Raw genomic sequence first — 26,776 nt, 5'->3', positions numbered from 1 at the left:
ACTTTGCTGCATCTTTATCTGATGAATTGTATTTACCAATTATAAGTAATAATCTGATTAAATGAAAACATAAATAGTTTTAATTTCATCTGGAGATCTCAGAAAGTATCGATTTAACAACGGTGTCTCCGTAAGAAATAGTTTACGAAGGCGATTGTTAACTTGTGCGTTTTCTATGATAGACATCATGACGATACCGAATAGCCTTTAAACAGGTACTCTGAAAACATTCTTAAATGGTTTGATCCTCGTACTTCATGGGGTAATAAGGGGAGCTTAATAATATGAAAGTCTTCGTATAGGTCGATAATCTATAGAGGTATTATAGCAATATCATTTTATTAAGAAATAGTAAGTTGAGCTGAAAATGTATTACATCACTATCGTTCGTACCTGATCAAGATACTTCTTTTGGATCTTTTGGCGAGCGGAACATAATTCGCAACTTTTGTCTGTATAACAGAATTAATTAATATTAGGTGAATATAACATTGCCGATCAAGACTGCAGTATTTAATTATTTTTGCGTAAGTACAGTACAGATTTACCTGTCGATGGAAAGACAAGTTGATTTACGATAACATTATGAGTGTCAATGCCAAACTTTGACAATTCTTGAACTAGTCTCTCAGTCTCGTATAGTGAAAGAAATTCAGCAATACACACGCAAACAAAGGTAGTTAATTCCTGGTTATAATACAGAAAGATTACCATTACCATTAACATTGTATAGAAATAACAGCAACAGAAATCATAGATAATAAAGGGCGCGTTACTTACAGGATCTCTAAACTGTTCACTAACGGATTGGATTAGCGGCATAGCTGTGTGAACATTATCTCCTTCACCAAGTGATTTAAACCCCATAAGACTAGCAAACTAATGGATGAAATATTGTAGATCAATATGTTGACTATTAATTAACAGCCAGTGTATCAATTTCATTTTAATTTACCTGATTAACGACTGACTGTTGTGCTGCAGAACCTGAAAACATTGGGAGGATTCCCTCAAATGTCTTCGGAAGGGATAAAAATCGCAAAGTATGGCCAGTAGGGGCAGTATCGAATACCACGACAGAGAAGTTATAGTCTTTAATTAAACTATTAAAAAATAAGAAAAACATAATTGTAGCCTATTAAATATACTTGAGAATAGGTCAGATTTTGTTATTCAAGCATTTACGTACTTTAGAACTTCCATAAAACCAAAGGCTTCATCAATCCCAGGAATAGAACTCATCAAATTTTTTATAAGTGGATTGCTAGAATTATCTGTAAGATAAGGATCCATCTATGAATTCGTGTACATACTATACACCATTTAATGAGAAGATATCGACTGACTGACGGAAAACAATATACTGACGAACAGAACCGATTTAAATCGAAGACAAGCTTTAATAAGTACAAATTCTTACTTGTCACGTTATCAAGAGTTGATGCTGGGTTGATTTCCTATACATGAATAGACAAGATATAATATAGTCGAATACATACATTCAAGAAAGTGGCCATATTATCGCAACATTACATTATCTATTGACAAATCATAGGAATTTTTTTACCATAGCGAACAAATTGTTGAATCCGTTTACTGGCGTTGCTTCGCCAGTAAATTTTTGGCCAAAGGTATCAGAGATATTGTGGGCCGGATCGGTGGAAACAATTAAAACGGAGTCACGAACTTTGGCTAGCTGTATTGCTAAGCTACAACTAAAGTGTGCAAAGTACAGAAAATTAGAAATATGCTAATGATATTGTAGTAATACTGATAGTGGTACTAACGATCCAAAATTTACAATTGCATAGCCTAAGTAATGCTATGTACAGTATATACATCTACGTTAGATAGCGGCTTAGCTTAACTGTAGACTACTTTGATATTGTGTACTCGGCATGTTTAGTTGCTATGGCTAATACCATACTGTCCGCTTCAGGTGTGCTCTCTTATCCTTTCATAAAGATCATATCATAATACTTTAGAGGGGACACACTAGATAGACGACAGTACTGAAGAGGCAGCCTTAGCTATTCTATCAATCTGCTAATACATAGCAAAGATGAAGTTCACTTATCTATCTAACAAATTACAAGGAACTGCTTCAGATGTACAATTTTAAAAGCGACATTCTACCATACGTAGGAAAGACCATTACATTGGATAAATTCACATCTGATTATATTCAAAAGCTCTTGCAAATATTTTAGTACTGTACATACAGTAGGTTGTAAAAGATACCAGACTGGAATAGCTATTTTAACTAACGAATACTATTTCATCACTACTCTATCATTATTCATTATCAAGATAATATCAGCCATAAAGTATACTTTACTAACACGCAGTAAATCGGTTGACAATTGTATCGCATGACGGCTTAGCAAGGAAGAAGCTCCTTTTTGATTATTCAAATACTTGCCTACATGTTGTCTTTCCAACACCGCCTTTACCACCAACGAATATCCAGCGTAACGAAGACTGATCAATAACATTTCGTAATGTTGGCTCTAAAGGTTCGTAACATTCCTGAAACTCGTCCTCTTCTTGAGCATAACTTGCCATGATGATGAAATTACAACAGTAGAATCTTGTAAGTACTTGCTGATGTTGTAGAAGTATCTGCGATCAATTCAACATAAAATCAAATGAGGCCAGATAAAAATGCAATGAATTAACATCATCATTCTCATCATCTACGTATTCTAATTTTAAGCCGAATATACAGTAAAAGATCTAGTTAGTAAATCACGCTTACATGACGTTTTGCAAGTATCACAGTGATACTTGGGCAAAAAATTAACTGTAGAAAATTATGCAGGATAATTTACTGCAAAATCGAATTCTCTCAACTGCTCTTTTGCTAAACAGAGATCGAGTTGTACTGCATTAGACTACAGAATACAGTACTGTACTGTACCACTATACTTTACAGTACATACAGTACAGTACTTGGTACAGTATCCAGAGCTCCTACTGTACAGTGTACAGTGTACTGTACTGTACAGTATGCGCCACCGGTTTGTGATCGAAGCAAACACCTGAGTCCCAGCCTACTGTACAGTGTACTGTATTTAGTACTACAATCGATTTCGTTCGAAATATCGTATGATACCAGAGTGCGCCAGGTGCAATTAGTCCGTACGTCCGTTGTTGTAGTATCCGTAGTTACCGAGCTCTTTCCAATCACTTTTTCATTCAATGCTGCAGAAAATTTGGAATGCGTCTGCAAAGTCATTAACAAACGCAATCTCAGCATGTGCGGTATTTGCTTTTGGCTGCAATTTAGTCATGCAACAGAGTTTAAGGTATGAATTGTACACTCGCATTCGTGTAAATGTACAGCACTGCAATTCATTATGCATTGCATGTAAAAATGTAATGCTCCTGTCATTCGATGTTATTACAGGCTATTTACAGCTGCTTACAATGATAGAACCTTATCATTTCGGTTGACCTCCATAATTTTAACTTTAATCGAAAAATTTATAATTACGGCATTGCTTGCTTTTATGTAATGGACAGCCATATTATGAGAAGGCCCTCCAACTCATTGCGCGAAGAGGATCTGATTATCAAGGCTTTCATGATATCCGTGTCAATGGTACTAGCAAAACGATGAACTTTCATGGCTGTGTGCTACATCTTAGAGGAGAGAAATTAGGATGCCAGCCGGCTATCGATGCTAACGGAAATGTATTATTATGGAATGGGGAAATATTTGGAGGCCTAGAGGTTTAAAAAATTTCGATATGATACGAATAAGCTTTTGACAAACAGGCTGAAATTCGTAAGTGACATTCGTCCATTATGTTAGGTCGAAGAAACTGAAAGCGATACTATGAGCTTGCTAAATTATTTACAAGCAAGTGGTGCTGCAGTAAAGGATATTTTAAATGCGTTTTCGAAAATAGATGGACCATATGCATTTATATATTATCAGGTAATCAACTGACTAGACTTTAGTACTGTGACTATAGGTAACCGATATTACGCTGTGATGATTTAAACAAAGTATAATACCGGTTTTATAGTAACTTGTAGCTGTAGTGCTGCCAATTATTGTCATAGAAATACGCGTACTAACATTAAACACACCAAAGCACGTTCATCTCAAAGGACTTAAATTACTGTTTGCATGAAAATGAAATACCATGCTACTATATTAATTGACTTAACACTATGCAGTATAGTCCTAAGATAATAATTAATAATTGTGCCATATGAACTTTTCATTAATTATTTATCATAGTTATTGAGGTATCGAAAGTACATCCTATTCTTGTAATCGATATTCTATTTTTCACTTTAGGCAGCTAGCAATCTTTTATGGTTTGGACGTGATATATTTGGTAGACGTAGCTTACTTGTTCATTTACCGATTAATGAAAATGATTACTTTGCACTCTCTTCCGTAGCCCCAAAATGTAGCGAATATGTTAGTAGATTTAAAAAATTTTTTCCTGTAAACCTGATGTCTTACTAATTCGCTGTAAAAGCACAACTATTGATATCAGCACGTACATTTCACAGGAATGGTTTGAACTTCCCGCACTCGGGATTTTTTGCCTTAATCTAACGCGACTGAATGTAGCTAATGGTGGGATGCAATTGACTGAATACAGTCAATCGGTTCAACTTTACCCATGGCATAGTCCTTATAGGCTGAACATGATCGATCTTGAAGTACAATGTATGCAACCGCAAGAATTAGCAGAATTTAAGGATGCGTTTGGTCGCTGGTATAGCATACACGATAATTTGGAAATTAAAAATCATTTGAAGCCTTTTCTTCGACAACTTCCCTCAGATAATTACAATGCAGATGATGAAATCTATCAGAAATCCTTAGTAGATAATTTTTATTCGATACTTAGCGAGGCCGTTAGAAAACGTGTTTGCTGTATCTCACCTGATTGTGGTGTACATTTAGCGAATGTTGACGAAGAACAGAACCTTAAGCACAGTCGTAAAGCTAGAATTGCAGTATTATACTCTGGAGGTATCGATTCTGCCATAGTAGCTGCTTTAGCAGATAGGTAGATATTCTCTTAGATAAAATTTGTAGTATTCGATCTGTAGCTAGTATTGTACATGTCTTATATATTATCTTTAATAAATTTACTAAGGCACATACCAAGTGGCGAATCGATAGATCTAATAAATGTCGCTTTTGCTACAAAGAATCACTCAGGTGATAGTATATTTGAGGTTCCTGATCGCATTAGCGGTAGAGAAGTATTGCAAGAGCTGCGTAGAAGTAATGTACGTCGTCAGTGGAATTTTATCGAGGTAATTTGCTTCCGCCTTTTTGCGAACAGTTCTGTGGATCTTAGAAATTATTATAAAGTAACATAATAATTATCATAATGTATTTAATTTAAACTGTTTGTTTTAGGTCGATATTTCATCGGAAGAATTGCAGGAAGTTCGGTAAGAAATAAGATAAAATATTTTAATATAGTAGTACGCACTGTGATTGTTTACAGTATTTTACATCTAAAGTGTATAGAATATGATTTAAGCACTACATTTATCACTCAGGAAAAATCACGTCAAACATCTAGTCCATCCTCATCGAACGGTTTTAGATGACAGTATCGGCTGTGCGATATGGTTTGCTGCTAGAGGAAGAGGATTCATTAGAGATTGTGATAAGGGCTCACTTTTACCCTACTGTAGTTCTGCGAAGGTATTTTAATTGTACAAACTAGTAATTAACGTAACAATATACTCTGTATATTTGCAATCATCTTCTACTTTTATTTATCTTTCTACTAATACTCTTTTTTTAACCGGTGCATACTTTTCAGGTTCTACTTGTAGGAATGGGAGCAGACGAACAGCTTGCCGGTTATGCAAGACATCGAACGAGATTCATGTGCGAAAGTTGATTAAATTATTTTAGTTCATTTAGTATGATAAACTTGTTGATATTGTGTGATACGACTTTGACATTCTCTTGTCAACTGTTTTTGTGACACATTTATAGGAGAGATGGATGGGAAGGTTTGGTAAAAGAAGTCGAAATGGAGATCTCACGTATATCTACACGCAATTTAGGACGTGACGACAGGTTAATATCGTTATTTTTGCTGAGATTATATTACTAAGCTATAGTGATCGTTAACGCAAGTTATAGCTGTCTAACAATCAAAGACGTACGAAATTTTGTTTCTTTTTGTTTCACTTTTTATGTTACAGCGATCCTTTATCTTTCACATTTAATATTATTAGGTGTATAAGTGATCACAACAGAGAGGCCAGATTCCCTTATCTTGATGAAAACGTTGTATCTTTTCTGAATAGTTTGCCTATTTGGAATAAGGTTGCTAGCCTAGATAAGCTTTGTAGATTATAACTTGTAAATTGGAACATATACTGAAATACTTTGATTACTAAAGCATACATTGCTGTGGCTACTTTTTAATGCTAGGCTGATTTACGATTACCCAAAGGAGTTGGCGATAAATTGTTACTAAGACAGGTTGGTCAATCATTAGGATTACATCAATCATCAAAATTGGAAAAAAAAGCAATTCAGTTCGGATCACGAATTGCTAAACTCGAAAAATCATCAGAAAAAGGATCAGAACGGTGCTCCAGGTTACAATGATTTGAATTTCCTTGTTGTATAATATAATTTGTATAGATTTTAGTCGTCAATACAATTTTTATATTTATTCATTTCTAGATAGTATTAAATCTTTCATTATTAGGATTATAATGTCTATATGCAACATCTATATAGCATTAAGTAATTCTGTCATGTTCGATTAATTTTATAATTGGACAATACTGTATATGAAGTATCTATGTAAAGTGATATTGGATATTACCACGACTACTAAAATTGCTACATTCTGGTTATTGAGCATCTCAGAGTGATTCTCCGTTATAGGCTAAATTTGACGTCAAGTCTCATATTACCATACAGTTTTACATTGATTCTTATCTTAACTATTCATCTTATGCCAAGCTCAAGCACTCAGGAAGACTATGAAGTATACAAATATATACCCTATATATTAAATATACTACAACATTTAATGTACAATGGCATAACTTGTTTTATATTCTATAAAATGCTTATAAATCTTATGTACTGCGAGTACAACATTTCAATTTTATATAAAAATAAATAAATATATTACGTTCTCCATCATCGTATCGTGCAACTTTATGTGCATAATAATACTATAACTACTTTGTACAGGACATATCATTATGAGTACAGTACATAGTATGAAACTCAAATATAATGGGGTTGAATACTGTTCTTTTTATATGAAAGCAAAGAGCTGTGAAATTGTAACAAATTAGCTATCAGTTGGTACCACGTAAGGCACTACTAGAGTAATCGATGATTACCTTACTGTACAGGTATGCGTATATCACATTTGTCACGACTTTGTTACAATATTTACAGGAAATATGATGGGGACAATTGTAAACCGATAACAGGGCCGACTGCAGATAGCCATGTGCATAAATAAAGTTTTTCATTCGATCCTTTTCCAGTGATGATTTGCATGAAATTTGACGTGTGACAAGGATGAATAAAGTAAAAAACTCTACCCAGCAAAGGGTGTTCTTGTTGACTTATGAAAGACCAAGCATCATACTTAACACTTTGTGCATATTCTAAATTGACGGTGTTCCAAATTTCTTCTAAAGCTAATCTTCTTCCATCGGTTGTTTTTGGGTCAAAATATAACACTGGCACGGAATAAGCCGGACTATAAACGATATGATATTCATAAACATGATAAACTTGTTGGTGATTTTGGCTATTAGGCGCTTGTGGAAGACTATTGCAGCAGTTGTTATCTTCAGGTTCAATTGTACTACAATTTTGTAAGATATCATTTGCTTCGTCATCATCGGTATCATCATCCAAGATAGCATTATTGTTGGATGATACCCTTGTTGGGTTAACTAATCGATAGTAATTTCTTTTGCATAAATAATAAACGACTTTATCACCACAAACATGTTCGATCCTTTCCCATTCATCGTGCAATTGTTGGGACTTTTCGATCAGCGTGAGAACCAAGTCGTTAAATTCTTCTTTAGTAATTCTACCTTCTAAAACCATCTTGTCATATCTATTATAGACCCACACATACAGTTTATACTTTCATAAAGAGTAAAATGAGTACTCTATATATTCATGTCTGTGGATAGGTAAATTGAAAAAGGGGAGGCGATTAAATTAATTCATTCAAAAACTACAAGACTGGAATAAGACCGCAACCATCTCTCGTAATCCAACGTCAACAGTACTGTAGTGTCACTCTGTCAAGGTCTCAAGGACTTCTACTTCAGTACTGTACAAGCTAATAAATACTGTAACGCTGTACTGTACATTACTGTATTAGCTACAGTACAGTACAGTATGTTAACGTCTCATGAATCTTTGAGACTTTGTGCATTTCTAACTGCAATTTGTACTGTACTGTACAATATACTGATGGTACAGTGGAATAGTACATACTGTACTGTGCAGTACAGTACTGTACAGTATAGTACATACTGTATTTTAATAAAAGTACTGTACAATACTGTGCGGTACAGTACACTGTACAGTACAGTATAAGAATAATCTACAGTGATCTGTATTGTTGGAGTCGAATATTCCTGTCGATCCACTACTGCGTTAGCCTGTTAGTTATATTTTTGAAATTAATGACGCTGTACAGTACTTTAACTGGGAAAAAATATAACTAACAGGCTAACGCAGTAGTGCATCAACAGGAATATTGTACAGTACAGTACTGTAGTATCAAATGATTCGATTCGAGCTTTGGAGTGATGGGCGGTACGGTACGGTATGGTACGGCACGGTACGGTATGGTACGGTACGGTACGGTATGGTCAAGTAAAGTAGGTAACACTGGTCAGTGGTTAGTGGTCGTGGTCATTACGGCCAGCGATATTAAGCTAGCTACGATATACCTAATGGGCGAATGTACAAAGATCTACACTACACGCAACAGTGGCGTATGCGTAGGAATACAGTAATTGTACCTTATAGGACAAAACAGTGGCCATAAACTGTGCTGGTACACTTGTGACGGTTATGGCCATCGTGGTATAGTACCATCATTTTTCACGCATGGGCAGATACGATGCAGTTTTTCTTCATACGGAGATTTTCGCACGTGTGGAAGCCTCTTCTTCTCTGCTGATCATCGGCTGTGCTGCTCGATAGTATAACGATGGACAAACCAATTAAATTAGCAAGAGTAAGTGCAATTTTTCTAAATTTTTCAAAGTTTATCTTGACTATAAGAATTTGTGGACTCTTTTTATGAAGTTAAATATGGAAGTTATAACTTTTACACGATGTATACTTCATTTTTGAAGTCTGGAGGAATTCTGTAAATGCCTCGATGATTCGCTTTACTATACTGTACTGTACAAGACTGTGATCTGATGTATTAAGTATGCAGTTACTCCGTTTCCAAAGTTTGCAATCAACTTGCATATTTATTGCGATGTTATATTGTTGTAGACGATTACCGGGTTATGCCAATGCTTCATGTTCGATCTGCATCAAGGCAACAACATTTTCATCTTAGTAAAAGTATTGGAGATCAATTTACAGTACATTAAATGGTCTATTTTAGAGTAGCTGAATATATTATACTACAATATTTGATACATAAAAATAGCAAGCTTGATCTGTAATCGGCAGAAATTCTGCATTGTTAAGCTTATCACTGCACACTAACTCATTTAATTAACTTAATCTAACTTTTTGGGGATGTATGATTTATGTAAATGCCTTGGATCATCGATTGCCTTGTGAGATTTGTCAATTTAAGACGTGATTTAGTAAAGGGTTTACGTAGTCATCTATTTGAGGAGACATTTCAAATTTAGTAGTAGAGTACTGTACCGAGCCACGCCAACCCTGGACGATATAAGTGCACTGAGATGGTCATTTTATTAATTACTGTAAAGGTCTGCTATATTTGCAGAACTTTATTAAGTTGAATAATGTTCTTTTAACGTACCCTATACGCACAGCATTGATGCAACCTTAGCGTTGGCATGCTCACCAATGAGCTGTAGATTTCCGTGTTGAATAGGAGAGGAGCGCAGTTTTTATGTTTTTGTGGTCGCTGCTTAGAATATTTATTCTTCTAATGACATAACTTCATTTTATTATAGGTAACCAAAGTCTTGGGTAGGACCGGTTCGCAAGGTCAATGTACACAAGTAAGTACACTGATGAATACTTCTCAGCTTTCTAAACGCTAATTTTGGATGCATAATCAATTTGTTTAGGTCCGCGTTGAGTTCCTTGACGATACTAATCGCTCCATCATCAGGAATGTAAAAGGACCTGTTCGTGAAGGAGACATCCTCTCTCTATTAGAATCTGAAAGAGAAGCGAGGCGGCTGCGTTAGGTTTGTTTGGATAGATTGTATTTGTTGCATTACTTTACATTGTATGCAAGGTAACAGCAGATTATACTATACTAACTCAAGCAGAATGATTTCGGTAGTTTCTTACCCTGAGTGACTGTTGATTAATAGTATTTGATACACAGTATACCATAAAATTGATAAGGAATGTTAAAAAGAGGCGTTCTGGGGCTTTATCATTGCTTAAAGATATTTATACCTTTAGGTCTTAAAAGATAGTTTCATAACTGCATGATTGATAACTACGAATGACAGAATAGCCCGAAATGTTACGAAATTAAATACTCTATTTTCAAGCTAATTTCTGAAATATGAATTAACCGTATACAATCATATTAACTTTTATTTCCATCTCTCCTTCATTGTAGGGCATCTATTTGTAGTCCAAGCTGTACAGTACTAATTCGAAGTAAATATGAAGTTTTCTCGGACGATTGGATGATCTTAACCATTAATTCGTCATTGAATAAAAACAGTCAATACTAACCCTCGTTCATCGGTGTCTAAAATATTTTGATCTTACCTTCTGATTTCTATGAATTAATCAGTCAGAGCTATCATATAGCAACTTTACATAACCCTTATTAAATTGTCGCATGTATTTCGTTGAGTTATCAGTAACCGTATCGGTGATGAAGCTGATCAAGTATTCGTAGTGTTAGTAGATTTTTGATTACGATTATCGAAAATATGAAATAACCGATAATGTAATCAATGTTTATGGCCATGTGCATTTATATAATTCCGAAGCGGATTTACGTATGGCTTTAGTATTGGATTGTTAATAATAGCATATCGCTTTATAATCGGAAAGTAGTTTGTAACGTCGTAAGTTGTACAATATACAATCAACTGGTGAATGTGAATCTTAATACGTAGATGAATTTAGTTTCGTAAGCCTCCGTTATAAAAGAATGGATGGATAAGTACGTATAATGATTCATAATTAATATAATAACATTCGTATAAGCGTGGTCACTAGTAATTTTGTGCAGTACTTCTATTGACGGTAGACTAAAGTCATGGACAACTAAATCTTACGGTAAGGTTGTTGCATGATATATGGTCAATTCCCGAGGTATGACTATCTACTTCTAGGATTATCAAAAATTTCGAGGTTGACTTGTAATGCTGTTAGCTCAAGTATGTTGTTTTTTATTAAACTAAACCAGTTGTTACAAGTTAACCTCGAAACTTTCGACAATCCTAGAATCTTGGATTGCCATACTGTCCATCGACCATATCGTAATTGCCTACTAGGAGAAAACGTTTTTCTCTCGTAACACTTAGTAGTCCCTGCTGCTGTACTGTATATGTATGCATAGATCACAATAGAGGCGTATAAGATACGCACTGTACTATGGAGATCTGATGCACAGATTCAAACCTGCAGTACAGGTTGTACAGTACCTTACGAATATGTCAATAGGTACTGTACTGGGTTTCAATAATTAATTATACCGTACAGTACAATACTGTACTGTACGATGCAATACAAAATGTACTGTACAGTCCTGTACAGTAGTTTTGCTGAATGCACCGTGCATCAGCAAAACGCAGCTTCATTTGTCAAAATGACTGACGTGGCAGCCAATTTAGGTATGAAATTATTTTAGTCATCATGGCGAATTTGTGTTCTAATATGTCCACATCTCCTATTACTTCCTTTGAATGTAGCAATAGTCTTGTATAATTATATATGCCTTTATTTCGGGAGTTACAATGACAGTTAATGTTATCAGTGAAAGGTTGTTTTGGTTGAATAGATAGGTAGAAAAATTTGATTCATTCGAATTTCAATGAAAAATTTGATTAATTCCAATGCTATAATGTTGATTATGGCTAGAATTGTTAGAACGGTTATTGTTACGCTTTGGATTAGCTGAGAAAGATGAGCAGCTGGAAAAAGAGTTACATAAATTTTTGCCTTCGATCCTACTAAAATTAAGCCATCCTGATGAAGATGTTCGAAAGAAGGTAAGGATTGCTATGTATGCGTATTTCTAGAGAAATGAGGCAACTATTAGTAGTATTTATTTACCCTCTATTGCGATAAAACTGAAAGCCGCAGTTACATTAGATTACTACCATCTACAGTTCTGTAGACGTTTGTTACTCCGAAGCATGCTGATTTTTACACTTCATGATACTCGTGTGCGAAAATTGCTTGTGCACAATGTTAGTTTGTCGTATTAGTTTGATCAGTAGTACTGAGGCACACATACAAGTATACGACCCGTACATCTTGCAAAGTGGTAGAATGCAAGTGCAATAAATAACAAAGTGTATACATTATACTACCTTTTCCTTGTAGATACTGTTAATGTTGTATATAGTACTAGTTCAAGGCACAACTTTGTCTTAAAATATGGACTTTAATATTAGCCTACTGTTTTCAAATTGCATCAAGCTCGATTTACTATAGATGAGTCTTGCGAATTATTTACATGAATAGGTCTTGGAATTACTGAATCATGTCAATAAACGTATTCGCAACCAAACTGATATCAAATTACCTCTTGATGCTTTATTGGATCAATTTCAGGTATATAGCATTAATAGTTTTCCTAGTATAACTGTTTACCGTTAGTATAAATAGCGTTTACACCTGTTTAGCATTCAATATAGAATATTTAAATTGGTAACTTTTCTTGTATACGTAATGTACAGTAGAGCAATATGACACAGTATAACGACCAGCTACATTTAATGGAGATAGTACTATATGAAGTAGTATAATGATATTTGATACTAGTGTAGTAATATTATTATTACTTGACCCATACATTATACTCTTAATTAAAAAATTACTTCCATTTTCTAATTTATGCCCTTCATATAATAATGCTTGTCAATAGGATGATGCTACCCCATCGTTCGTCCAGGTAATTCAACAAGAGTTAGCCATAACAATAATAAAAATGATAATTAATCATGGTATCCATAAAGTAAAGTAATTACTACACTATCGCTTTCACATGCTAATACATAAGAGTAATATGAAATATTATCTTATTTTATTAGAACTTTACTACGGTATATTTAAAAATGGGCTTTACAAGATTAAGTTTGGCTGACCAGTTACAGATAGTACCTAGACTTTTTGAATGTATCACTAGCAAAACTGCAGCGCAGCAAGATCGGTAAACTTTATATAGAAAATCCTAAGTATCAGTAAATTTAGCAGTATATTTCTTGAAATAGCTAAGCCAGATCGGAACTCTAAAATTAAATTTGTTTCATTCCTCTACTAATTTATCCTGTTATTTATTCTCGACAGAGTTTTTCAGTTAATAGTTCCACTTTTCAGTGAATTGAAGGAAAAGTACTCTGTTGAGGAACTACGTCGAATGATCGGTATTGCTGATAACAAGCTAAGTAATACTGGAAGCTCTCTCCTACAGTATCTCTTAGACCTTCTCTCTATGCCTTATAGGTGAATTACTTCATTTGTAACGGTTACCCAGAACTTTACTTTATTGAAGTACGTATGGGGTTGTAAAATCTTTTCTTCTATTCATAATAACGCTGTAGTCCTCAAATCGACTTAGCCAAGTTAGAAGGAGCACCTTGCCTTAGTGCCGCAAGTATAAAACGAATTATTCCAGAAGGTGGTATAAATCCTGATCAATTAGAAAAGGTAGTTTATTCTTTTTCTCAAGCATATACATCTAACGGTATGCATTAATTTGAATATGAATGTCTTCGCACTTTATTACCAACATTGCAGATGAAGCTAGGAATCCTTAAATTTCTGGCAACTGATCTTTTCACTGAGACAGCAATTGCTCCTCACCTTATAATAGCATCTGGTGATGCCCGATGGAGGTAGAATGTAACTTTGATTGGGATTACTTTTATTCATTGATTGACCATCTAAATAGTACAGAGCAATAAACATTCTTGTCTTTTAGTATATCAAATCTGGGCTCAAATGAACTTACAAAAAGGCAAAGGTAGTCATATGAGACATTGCATTCTACAAGTATTAAGGCTACACAACTATAAGTAGATACTGTATAATGATTGATTTAATGAAACTACATCAATAGTTAGCATTAATACTATAGAGAATAGGATAGGGTAGATGAAACTCTGCTAATTGTACAGCAATACTGTATAATTAGCCGAATTTCATCTCAGCATTCTTGAAAATGATACTGATGTAGCAAATTATTGTACATACATATTATTAATTAAAAAACTGCTGTTATAATACAAGCTCGATCGATTGGGAATCTGCTCAGCTTATAACTATCTTGTACCAGCTCTATTTGGGGTCATCGATGAAAACACTTTCAAAAGTAGGTGTCTGCGAATTCCTCTTACAGATTTTGACGTATTATTGTGTATATGATTATAACACGAATGCCGTATTCCTTATTTGCTAAGTTGTATTTTACTGTTTAGACTCAGACGATAATTAAACCTGAGGAGCAAAGAATTCCTGCAAATAATCGAGTTAAGCTGCTCATAATACCACTATTGATAAAATCTAATAAAGCTGGTGATGAATTTCCGCCTTGCATGCAAGTCATTTTTGATGCATTGAATGCACCTACTACTACACAACGGCTCAAAACTTTTGCTTTGCAGTTTATGGGTCATGTTTGTAAGAAGTAAGCGCGTAAAAATTTCGACAGTAAACGCCAAATAATCATAGCATACTATTTTCGCATCCTTAACGACATATCCATACTAAAACGTATAAAATTTGTTTTAGATCATCAAATACTAAAATAAAGATTATGGGTCCTATATTGTTTTCTTCACTCAAGAAGTTAATCAGTAGTGAAAAGGTTTGCTATCCTTACCAACATATCCTATAATTATAAACATGAATATAATAACCTGCAACTGTAATCACTTTGTCTCTTTCATTTTAAATCATAGGAATCTATTCTACGTCAGCTGTCGTACCATAATTGCGGATATTTATCAAAGTACGATGTATTTATTGTAACATTTTAAAATGATCTTAACAGCTACTGCTGTTTTCAATCAGATTATAGCGCTAATTTTATATCTAATTTTTAATTAGGCGATTACCAAATATGTTCGCCAAAGACGTTGGTATTGTTGTGCAGTTTTTCAATGCGCTAACTGAGGTAATCGAAGGAGCTCGTTACTTATCTTAAAGGTTCTCTAGCATATGCAATATATACTATATCACTTAAACTTTGCTCTTCAGGAAGACGCAGATTCAAAATCTGCTTTGCGCGATGCTCTAATTGATATGGCTTCCTGTTACAAATCGGTATCAGAAACAGATGCAACCATGTTAGAGAATTTACTACTTCAATATGTAGAACATGTAAGTTTGCTTGATATTTCTCAGAAGTAAGACAGCTAGCTGTTGCTTCTGTACAAAATGAATAGATACTCTTTTACTCTTCTATTTACCAAGAAAGCTTAATATGGATATTACTATAATCATTATAAGAATGGTTTCGTTTCTCTGCCATTTTAGACAATATTGCCGTGTAGGTTGTTATCTGTTAGGCTAGCAAATATTATATTTCCGACTGACAATGTGACTTCACGTTATGTTTGTATATTGGCTTCCGCTGATAGGTAATTTCATAAGCTTCAGGAATATAAAATTTCGAGTAACTATATTGGACACTGCAACTTCTAGATCAACTCCCAGCCTGTAAAATCTTGATCACTCATTGTAGTAAATTATCTTTTTCTCGCTAATATCGCCCCTTAGCAATGAAGAAATTCGAGAAGAAGCTAAACGCGGGTTAGGATTAACAAGCGCTTCAAATATTTCCGACTCAAATTCAACACCAGAATACAAGTTTCCATCATTTATAAAGCTTTTACAATATGTGAGACAACAGGTACAAACGCCTTTCACGAGTCAAACTATTTGCAGACGCGTGTGATCAAAAAAGTATGCGTCTATGTAAAATTCTGACAATTAAATTTAGATGGAAACAAGATTAAGCACCAATAACCCTCGCTGCTTTAAAACAGAAAGCGGAATATTGCCATTTTCTCCAGCAATTCTTATGGAGGTATGAAATTGAATAATTTTTTTGTCATTAACGCGAATTCCCAATTTATTGAGTGTCACTGTAGATGAAATTTGATATAAAAAATGATTGCGATAACAATTTTATTATCGTATTGTGGATAAATACTGTAGTAATTATTTATCTGTATGGTGGATAGCATATCTCTTATAATCTTTTGTGCACGTATTTAACGAACTGTGATTCATATTTTTCGTACTACAATTTTAAAGTTAAATTTTTTAGGACTCTATATTTACTTGCTTTTTGCTTACTTATTTTAGTAGTCTTTTTGTTTAATGTGAATTAAATCATGTCGTTAAATTTTGTCACCTTTTAATGCAAGTAGAGTTACTGCTAAGTAGCTGATAATAACCTTCACTTCAATTTTATTAAATTGTTTGACTGCCATAGTATATGTGCAGAATTATCACCAGCGTAATTTGCATTTTGCCTAGTTATTAACATATACTCGGAGATGTCTACTTGAAAGTCAAGATGATATTCCGGAAGATGCTTTACAGTCAATACCTTTTTTGGAATTGTTAGATCGACATCTACAGATTTATGGCTCCAATCAATTCAACAAAGGTAGAAATTAATAATTAACTGACAGAATTTTAAGCTATTGATATTACTTCTCTTATATTCGTGGTTAAATTGCTTAGACAACATTACTTGATACTAACAATGCTAACACATTATCACAAAACAGAATCTATTATTGATGAATATTTCTCGTTAGCCTATGAGTCTTTAAGTCCCGCTGGAGGTAACGTATGCCTATAGTATTAATTGAGGTTTCGTGTAGAATCGTAATATGTATTCATTATAATAATTAACTAGCTGTATTATTTTAGGTTCCAATTTACATAAAGTTGGATTGTACTGCTTATTAGAAGCAATCAATGCTGATCCTATTCGCTTACATGTTAGATTGATGAATGGTAAATGGAATAGTAAAATTCAGGTAAAAAACACTAAAAAGGTTGCTAGCTGAATGAGAGTAGCTTAGTAATTTAACCATCATGTACACCACTTTATAATGTGCAATGTAGCTTATAACACGGAGAATATTACTACTTTCTGCACCGAATGATTTAGGCTTTCGTAAATGGGGTTTCTGATGACTGCCGATTGTTCGCGAGTAGACTCTATGGGATGATACTAGCTTCACAAGACAGCGTAAAATATATTACACAAGTTCGAGAATTACTTGAGAAATCTAATTATCACGTAAGCTCAAATTAATTTTAATGGTAATTGTAAATTAAACGATTAACAAGGCTTGTGTAATTTATTTATATACTGGAATTTGTAACTTCTAAAATAGTTACTAATTGTTATTAAATTATTTCAAATCAATTTTATACAGTCATTTGAAGTCCAACATGGGTCCTTTGCCTCTGCTGGATTCTGTTTAGTTTACAGAACATTCTTTACCTCTGATTTAAATTGTAAAGTAGTCTTTGACTCACAAAATGAAAATATGCTAGCGAAGGAGATACTTCATCATATAGGTTAATATGGCATTATGATGACCTTCAAATCTCATTGATATTTATCGTAAATGTTGTACGCGTGTTGACTGCTACTACACTGATAAAAATTTTTGATAAATTTGGATATCTTGTCACTTTAGCAATTAGGTTAGCTGATTCGCAAGCCGTTTTTGTCAATACTGCCTGTACTATTCTAACCGAGATGGGGTCTATTAAACCGCTACCTTTACCGGATGAATCCGATAATGATCTCAGTAAAAGTTCAATTGCCAAGAGGTTACAAACTCGATTGCAGAAATCCAAAGATAAAAAGGTCCTGATTTATTACATTGTATTCATGGTCTCAACTTGAAGTAATCAGAAACTTTAAATGTATCACCACAGGTAAAGGAAAATCTTTATATTACGATTGGCCATCTTCCAGTTGGTGACCCTCATTTTCCTAAACTTAAAGAGCTCATTGAAACAATGCTAACGGAAAGTAAAGTAAGATACACGTAATTCTAATAACAGGAATCTTGCTAAACTACACTAACTTTTGTTATTGTTTAATTGCAACTTTGTTCTGGTATTACTGCAGGGCCAACAAATTGACTTATTATTTACAATCGGCAAAGCGCTGTCACTAATTACAGCTAGACATATCTCCTCAGCTCTTCAATGTAACCTTATTAGCTCTAAAACGTACGTTATAATGATAACCAATTTTGAGCCGGCTAATAATCTAGAAAATTAAAAACCGATTAACGCCATTTCTACCGACTTGCCCATAGTTTACGCGAACCTAATCAATATGATTCAGAATTGATGAGATGGTTACTAGATATGTTACTAACCCGATATGCAACCAATCCGAACCCGACAATTCGTCAAGTAAGCCATCATACAGTATGAAAGTGCAAATCTAGTTGTTCAACTTGCTGTGACATCTGCACAAGTATTAACTGATATTTCTATGTAGGCAACGTGTATCTGGCTATTCTCCATATTGAAATATTCTGGCAATATGCCAGAATTACAGGTTATAATTTATCAACGTTTGCATCGTTATTCCCAAATATTTATTCTTTAAACCATAATTATCATAAATATTCCTTGTAGTATCTTTGTGTTTTATGTACTCAAAGCGTATTTATTAACTTTATTTTTGTAACTTACATTAATTAATATAGAATTGGTTGCAAAAAATTCAAATAATTTTTATTAATTTCTTAACAGAAAATGACGGTAAGTAATATGAGCATATTCTATCTTTTCAACAATAATTGTTTACGCTCAAATTTATGTATTGTAATGTAATTTTCTTCTGTGTTAAAATGCTAATTAATTTTATGCATAGGCTTGACGGCCGTCTACTTTAACTAACTGATAAATGTGGATTAGCTACGAAGTGATACTTAAAAATTTTTTAAAATCTGAGAATACTTCGCCTTTTTTGCAATAGTAACATACCGTAATTGTATCGACCGTAACTGCTAGCAGCCATGATGAGTACTTTTATTAGATTGTTTAAAAGTTCTTTAAATATTCATTTTGGCGTAACTATTTAGAGATCACGCAAGAAATGGCGTCTAGTGGCTTAGGTTTACTGTATGATGTTGGAGGATCTACAACTAAAGATACGCTGGTTAATATGCTCGTTGATACATTGACATCAGGGCGAAAGTAAAAATAATATTTATGTACAACCACTCTGGTTTAACTAGCATGTGAAAATGTAACATTTTAAAATTTTTATGCGGTTTTATTAAAAGGGCGGGTGCACATGTCACATCCGATACTGTCGTATTCAAAAACAATGAAGTCGGTGAAACTCCGGAAGGGTATGTTACCTTTCACGATTATAAAAGTTTAAGTTTATTTATCCTATATCAATTTTAAGCAGTAGCGTAATACTTATTTTTGCAGCTCTAGCATGTCAACATACAAAGAGTTATGTGCTGTCGCAACTGATCTGAATCGACCGGATTTAATTTATAAATTTATGCATTTAGCAAATCATAATGCATTGTGGAATTCTCGTAAGGTACAACAATATATTTCACTATTATTATTTATATTGATAGATGTAACATGTGGGCTGTTTTTCGTTGATCGACCATAAGCTATCCTTCATCTGGATTTGCATAGGACACGCACTTATTTCCTTCTTAATGAATACAGCGTATTAACATTCTTATATCTCTTTCTACGAGTCCGTTAAATCAATTTAATATATATGTGTAGTCTACTGTATGATGTACTGCAGAGTTTATACACAGAACGTATGACACGGGTGACTCTAAATTCAATGTATTGTGCGTACAGAACTTTAGAATTAAATGCAAGATTTCGTATTGCGCTTTCAAAGACCATGTTATCGTCCATAGTCGATTCACATTTCTAACATGTAACTCTAAGTTACCACTACTCTGTCATCAGTTGTATCACTCCCTTTGAACTTATGATTGATTATAAATAGGGTGCAGCAATCGGATTTTCTTCAATCGCTAGTCAAGCTAGAAAAGAATTAGAACCATATTTACCAAAACTAATTCCAAGATTATTCCGGTACCTAAATGATCGTCTTAACGTTGTTACTAATAATTATAACCTTAATATTAAATATTCAGTTTTCATCTTGTTATTTTATGAAGTTATCGTTACGATCCCAAAATCCAAAAATCAATGAATAGCATCTGGTCTGCTTTAGTGCCCGATACCAAGATAGTCGATAAATATATGGTAGAAATTGCTAAAGATTTATCGAAGAATTTAACGAATAAATTTTGGAGAGTGAGAGAATCGAGGTGAATTTTCCAACTCATTAACTTTCATCTGGAGGTCCTGATAAACATTAAAAATTGTTTTCTGTAAATGGCCTTATAATTCATGATGTAATGCTTTTATTATAGTTGTCTAGCCGTAAGTGATTTGTTAAGTGGTCGATCCATCGACAGTATTATAACTTATTTGCCTAAATTATGGGAATCTTGCCTTCTAGTTTTGGACGATATAAAAGTAAGATAAGTTGTAATTATATCGTGTAATTGCAAAATATTTTTGCTTTGGACGTTGTAACGTACGTATTTTTATAATATGACAATATTATGTAATATGAATTTATAATGAAGCCCTAATGGTTTAATAACAGGAAACGGTTCGTAAGGCGGCTGCAGTTTCCTGCCAAACTCTAATCAAGGTTAATATGACATGATGTAGAATCTTATGATAGCTGATTTTTATCGATCAAAGTGAGTATAATCAAATATTTTATCTCGAATTTTATGTAGGTTACAATAAAAATTAGCAGCGATTTGAGTAGCAAAGCAAGCCATGAAGTTGTCGATAGTGTTTTACCTATTTTGCTATCTAATAAAGGCATTGGTAGCCGAGCTGAAGAAATCAGAGCTATTAGGTTAATATCATGGTTTCAAATTACATTGATTAGTATCTATATTGTATATAAGGTATATATTTAATGAATCGTTTATCATTGGCACGCTACAAAATATTTGGATGTTCAGCCTTAATACGGTTGTTGAAATTGGTAAAAAAGCAGTAAGTCAATGCTATATGATTTAGTTTTGAAACGATTACGTAATTTCCTACTAACTGAATGTTAAAACGATAGGCAGCTACACTTAAACCGCACATAGCCGTCTTGATACCGACCATGATAGAATCCCTAAGTTCGCTCGAACCACAGGTAAAGATCTTATTTTTTAATTTACGAATGATCTGATACTAGAGAGAATGCATGATTAATATTTGCGTTATATAGGTTATGAACTATTTATATCTGCAACTGCGTAATAAAGACTCGCAAGAACTAGTGAGTTTCAAAAGACTGAGAAAATCCTTCGTTTTTTATTTGTATGATCGAATACTCAATCATTTTTTTTTAAATTAAATCAATGTTATAGTTGGATAGTCATCGTGTATCAGCCTCGAAATCATCCCCCATGATGGATACCGTAAAACTGGTACATATTTATTTATTTAACTATAAGCTCTATCACAATACATCATTTAACATGCAATATTCCCTGTATTAAACGTATGTATTATTATAGTGCATTGATTACATTGATGAAGAAATTTTAACTGAACTCATTCCCAAGCTTGTTCCTCTTATCAGGCATGGTATAGGTGTAGGCACCAAGGTAAAATCATGTTAACATGTACATAAATTTTTATCTCAATTGTTGAACTGTAAAGTCCGCGTATCTTAACTATCCGATATTGAAGAGAAAATATTAAAATATAACAATGAATGTAAATTAGGCTGGTTGTTCTCATTTTGTGATACAACTTGTTAATCTGAAAACAAAGGAATTGCGACCACATGCAGGCAATGAGACTCATTTAAATAAAATTCATTTAAATGATGTTTGCAATGTTATATCACACTCACCAGGTATCATGACTCTGCAGGTCGCCTATTAAAAGCCTTCTCTAATGCTCCAAAGGATAGAAATTTATCAATATCAAAGGCTTATGCCTCAGCCATCGGCCACTTAGTTAAGGTTATACCAACGATTATGTCAACTTTGAGATTATTGAAATTTTAAGTAATATATCATCAGACAATTTTCTTGTGAGTAGAAATTTGCTATAATAACGCGTTTAATATTTTTATGTGAGCAACTGCTACACTGGCAGCACAATAATATATACGCGTACTCCATGTTTTCATTCTACGATGTATTGTAGATGTTATTTATTTATTTAAGTACATACGCCAAATTCAAGGATTTTTTATAGCAGGATATCAGTCTATCTGTTTAGTTTTACGGTACTAATTATAACTAGATCTTCCTCAATTGAAGGGCTAAATTTAAGAATTACAAAATTTCAATCACTGATAACTGACGCTACCAGTAGAAACCATAGTTTTTTGATAAGTGATTGCCGCATGTGTGAAAAACACATTGTCAAAATCCCGCTTATTTGCATCATTATGATATAGATTGCAAAGGAGAATACCGTGTCTAAGCAATTCACTATGTTAAAAGAAGGCTATTTTGAGACTGGTAATACTATTAATAAAGAAGGCTATTTAGCGTTCTGTAATAATTGTTATGCAAACGCGTGATAATAGGTTAGACTTTATAATATATATTGATTATTATTTTTAAGACAATGAGGAAGGTGAAAACTACTGTGGCTTGGTACTTCGTGCTATATCTGAATACGCTAGTGAATTATTCAAAAATTATCGCTCAGAAGTGATGCCGTTAATATTTTTCGCTATGCATCACAATGGTAAAATTACTTTTTTCTTATCCCTCAACCTATGATATGCTTTGCATTTGATTCACTATCAATTTATTTTTGTTCTAATTTGCTCCAGATTCAGACAGTACCCTAAAATCGATGTGGAAGGAATTATGGATAGAAAATACTCCTGGTAGGAACAATCATTTTAACGATAGAGTATCATAGTTTAGCGATAAATTTTTTTACTCAATAGAATACTATACAATATACATGTATTTGTATGTTACTGATATCGAACCTTTAGGTATGGAGGGAGGAATTCGATTATATCGTGATGGAATTTTGGATATAAGTTGCAAGTGTATATCATCGCAGTCATGGAAAACGCGTGAAAAAGCAGCTAAATCAATCATGACACTTGCAGATAAACAAAGTAAAAATTTCTTTAATACTATTACCAATCCCATATTTATATTGCTAGTTTAAGAAAGATGAACATTATCTTTATGCTGTGTAGACAGTGAACTACCCTTAGTAAGCCTTACTAATACATTGGAAGCACTTCAGTTAGCTTTATCAGGCTCTGTATGGGATGGCAAGGTATTACCACAATATAATTTAATTACTAACTTATGAAGGATAGCGATTACATCTTATTTAATATTTCTATTTTTGTAATATTTTATAATAGGAATCAGTTCTCCACGCTATTACCTCTTTATGCAAGGCTAACATGTAATATTAACATGTAGACAGCTTTCATATTTCATACGATGTCTTAGATTACGTTGATTCATGTTACTCAATTGCATATCTTCACTATGATTTATATCCGTTTTGTTAACATATTTTTAGAAATACATTAGAAGAACAAAAAGAAGATAGTAAAAATGCTACAATCAATGCGGTTGGTAATGTTGTCTCAGTCAACACTATCAATATTAATTTCATAATAATATCTTCTTTACCTTTAGATTATAGACAAATTTGTGCGGGAATGTCGTAGATCAAATGTTTCGTATAAGATGATTGCTATGAAGTCTCTAACAACACTTTTAAAAGTATTCAAGATTAATAAATTCGTTGAATTTAAATCTATCGTTATCCCTTATCTTGAAGAATCAGAGGTAATCTGTAGATTGTTAATAGATCAATATCAGATTAGTATCATTTGCAAGATAAAATGGATAACTTTCAGTAGTCCTTTTATATTTCGTAGTCAATAATTTATTGCTTACAAAAACACTTGTCTAGAGCTGTAATGAGGGTGAAAAACGCAAGAAGGAAGAAGGCAACATCGAATTAAAAGCATGCATTTTTGAATGTCTAGGTAACGCATGGCATGATTCTATCACTTCACCAGGTGAGTTTGAGGTTATATAAGTATAATTATCTTTATTATTATTTTAGTGAACCGTATTAATTGATCAACTATTAAAATTGCTAAGTACTTTAAATTTTTATACAAATTGATAGATATTATGAAAGAGTACATAGTACTGATGTCCTCTTCACTTGTAAAAAATACGTGGAAAGTTCAGATGCCAATTTTGTTAGCTGCAGAAAATTTTTTGGAAAGGTAGAGTTTACTAGTGTTCACTTACCAATATTATTCTAAGTATAATACTCTGGTAATAGATAGAATTCCAGATTAAATTAACTATCCCTATACCTCAATTTCAAAGGGCATACAACAATGATACTACGGATGAGATGTGGGAAACTGTATTGTCGAACGTACTGTTACCGACTTTGGATTGTTTAGGTCAGTAATTAATTACTATTTATCTAAAATAATAAACGCATTGTGTAGTAGAACAAATTTATCTATATTGAGCTTTGAAAATCACTTTACGCATTACTATTAAAAGCTATTAGCTTACTAGAAGTCACTCTGAGATACAATCTTGGTATATTTCTATGACTAATTTAAACTAATGTACCTATCTTAATTCAGTAGACATTAGCCGATAATTATTTCATGGTACTGTAATGATTGCAATTATGTTATATATAATTAATGAATCAAGTTTTTTTAAAACGTATGGATTTGATTATGTAAGATCATAGAATAATCCACTGCAATAGGGTAAATACAATGCATGATACGTTAATATTTTGTACTAGATGAAAAGTACATAGCTGTGAAAATTTGTGCTTTGAAGTTACTGGAACAAATATGTAAACAACTAAGCGGTTAGTATGAAACATTCGAGTGCAGTCGCTATATAAGTGTTAAAGAGGCATAACGACACATACTTTACGATTAACTAATTTATACATTCATGAAATGCCCCTGGATACTAGTTACATTTAACAGAAATTATTTCTTGATTAACATAATAGTGGACCGAATGAAAAAGTTGGTGAAGGATGAAAATTATCAACTACTTATAGTTAGATTAAAAGCTTTATCGACTGATTCACGGACTCCGCTTAGTGAAAGAGCCAACCAAATTCTTAAGTCTTTGTAAAATTATAAGGCTATGAGAAGTAGACAAATGTATGTATACATATTGTCACTCTTACTGCCTTGATGTAACAATTGCTTTGTTAGGAAGCGCAACCATGACTACCATGTGCCAAATTCTTTAAGTGATCATATTAACATTCATATTCTGCTTTAGTATCCTTATAAGATCTTGTAAGTTATTTTAAGTTTAAAAATTACTGTACGTGGTGCAGTAGCTACTCCATTGAGTATGAATATAATGGGATACATCAATTTCACATTGCCACTATTACATTATGCAGTGCCTTGACTGACATATACTTCCTGATGATACTTGATATTGAACAGTATTAGATCATATAATTGTTATTGATGTATTTTGATCGTATATTCAATTATTTTTATGTTATCTGTAAATTTTAGTTATCCCAGTATATCTTTGCATCGAGTTATGGTCGTACTTTTTTGGTAATGATAACGATATTAGTCATTTAAATTCAACCAGAGCTAAATACCTTTTTATTACATGGTGCTGGTACAAGCCATTAATTAATTTGAGCTATATTGATTATGAATATAAGCCAAGTAGTGCATATCACGAAGTTTTTTCCCGACTAATTTTCAATAAATTAGGCGTTTTAATGACCTGTTATATTTTAATCGATTTTTCTGATATCAAGCTATGATACGATCCAAAAAAAGATGAGAGCAGACTCGTTTAAATGTATGATTAAGAGTTCGAGTACGACATGTCTATAAAATAATTATTGCAATACGTTCGCTCTTGATCGGTGACAAAATTGACAGTGAATCATTTTATTTGCTTTTATAAAGGTGTTATTCGTATTGTATTTTGATGAGAGGATAGCAGCAATATTGCATCATTTAGAATAAAGCCAGAGTAGCGTTAGTATTAGCCACTACATCTACTGTATATGCGCAGTAGCTTAGTGTGGCAGTAGCTACACCGCTAGCAATTAACAGTAAATACGTCAAGAGGTAGAAGAGATTAATAAAAGCTGTGGTAAAATAGATTACGAGAAAATATTTATAGCAACCTTTGGATTTGGTATTAAAGTCATTCACTTTGAAAGCAATAGCATAAATAAATACATGTAAGCGGAACTAGTGTAAGATTTCGCAAAAGCATCCTTCATAGAAGA

The 26,776-nt window shown here is 33.3% G+C and overlaps 4 protein-coding genes across 4 annotated transcripts; 2 read left to right on the top strand and 2 right to left on the bottom strand.

The window, feature by feature from the left end:
* Positions 1–185: 185 nt before the first annotated feature.
* On the bottom strand, positions 186–2,565 carry TRIADDRAFT_57863 (uncharacterized protein; the record flags this gene model as incomplete). Its single annotated transcript, XM_002113895.1, has 10 exons — positions 186–311; positions 394–452; positions 549–687; positions 781–879; positions 956–1,103; positions 1,190–1,274; positions 1,421–1,457; positions 1,568–1,715; positions 1,923–1,954; positions 2,419–2,565. The coding sequence occupies 10 exons, from the start codon at positions 2,563–2,565 to the stop codon at positions 186–188; spliced, it is 1,020 nt and encodes a 339-aa protein (XP_002113931.1).
* Positions 2,566–3,257: 692 nt separating this feature from the next.
* Positions 3,258–6,616, top strand: TRIADDRAFT_50459 (uncharacterized protein; the record flags this gene model as incomplete). The annotated part of the gene is made up of 13 exons (XM_002114217.1): positions 3,258–3,308; positions 3,526–3,735; positions 3,818–3,943; positions 4,313–4,438; positions 4,534–4,686; positions 4,786–5,039; positions 5,130–5,292; positions 5,399–5,433; positions 5,545–5,692; positions 5,814–5,881; positions 5,993–6,076; positions 6,238–6,328; positions 6,437–6,616. The coding sequence occupies 13 exons, from the start codon at positions 3,258–3,260 to the stop codon at positions 6,614–6,616; spliced, it is 1,689 nt and encodes a 562-aa protein (XP_002114253.1).
* An 807-nt stretch (positions 6,617–7,423) lies between these two features.
* On the bottom strand, positions 7,424–8,098 carry TRIADDRAFT_57861 (uncharacterized protein; the record flags this gene model as incomplete). Its single annotated transcript, XM_002113894.1, has 1 exon — positions 7,424–8,098. One exon carries the CDS (start codon positions 8,096–8,098, stop codon positions 7,424–7,426), a length of 675 nt encoding a protein of 224 aa, XP_002113930.1.
* Positions 8,099–12,011: 3,913 nt separating this feature from the next.
* TRIADDRAFT_57860 (uncharacterized protein) lies at positions 12,012–24,934 on the top strand (the record flags this gene model as incomplete). The annotated part of the gene is made up of 51 exons (XM_002114216.1): positions 12,012–12,036; positions 12,284–12,414; positions 12,893–12,982; positions 13,296–13,322; positions 13,462–13,580; positions 13,718–13,873; positions 13,972–14,077; positions 14,168–14,265; positions 14,660–14,741; positions 14,848–15,056; positions 15,161–15,236; positions 15,331–15,380; positions 15,479–15,545; positions 15,629–15,751; positions 15,908–16,011; positions 16,151–16,283; positions 16,374–16,460; positions 16,916–17,048; positions 17,173–17,229; positions 17,318–17,427; positions 17,562–17,693; positions 17,833–17,977; positions 18,100–18,272; positions 18,344–18,445; positions 18,540–18,643; positions 18,733–18,832; positions 18,921–18,980; positions 19,132–19,186; positions 19,510–19,624; positions 19,714–19,782; positions 19,868–19,985; positions 20,421–20,509; positions 20,596–20,748; positions 20,854–20,959; positions 21,093–21,140; positions 21,232–21,356; positions 21,409–21,499; positions 21,573–21,647; positions 21,723–21,773; positions 22,015–22,104; positions 22,226–22,358; positions 23,081–23,206; positions 23,295–23,351; positions 23,466–23,594; positions 23,679–23,761; positions 23,853–23,896; positions 24,017–24,068; positions 24,136–24,288; positions 24,416–24,524; positions 24,638–24,740; positions 24,847–24,934. The coding sequence occupies 51 exons, from the start codon at positions 12,012–12,014 to the stop codon at positions 24,932–24,934; spliced, it is 5,061 nt and encodes a 1,686-aa protein (XP_002114252.1).
* Between the last annotated feature and the right edge of the window lie 1,842 nt (positions 24,935–26,776).

Source organism: Trichoplax adhaerens, genomic scaffold (assembly GCF_000150275.1).
Source record: "Trichoplax adhaerens TRIADscaffold_7 genomic scaffold, whole genome shotgun sequence".
Classification (NCBI taxonomy): domain Eukaryota; kingdom Metazoa; phylum Placozoa; class Uniplacotomia; order Trichoplacea; family Trichoplacidae; genus Trichoplax; species Trichoplax adhaerens.
The sequence above is the reverse complement of the archived record's forward strand: the minus strand, read 5'-3'. Positions and strand labels throughout refer to the sequence as shown.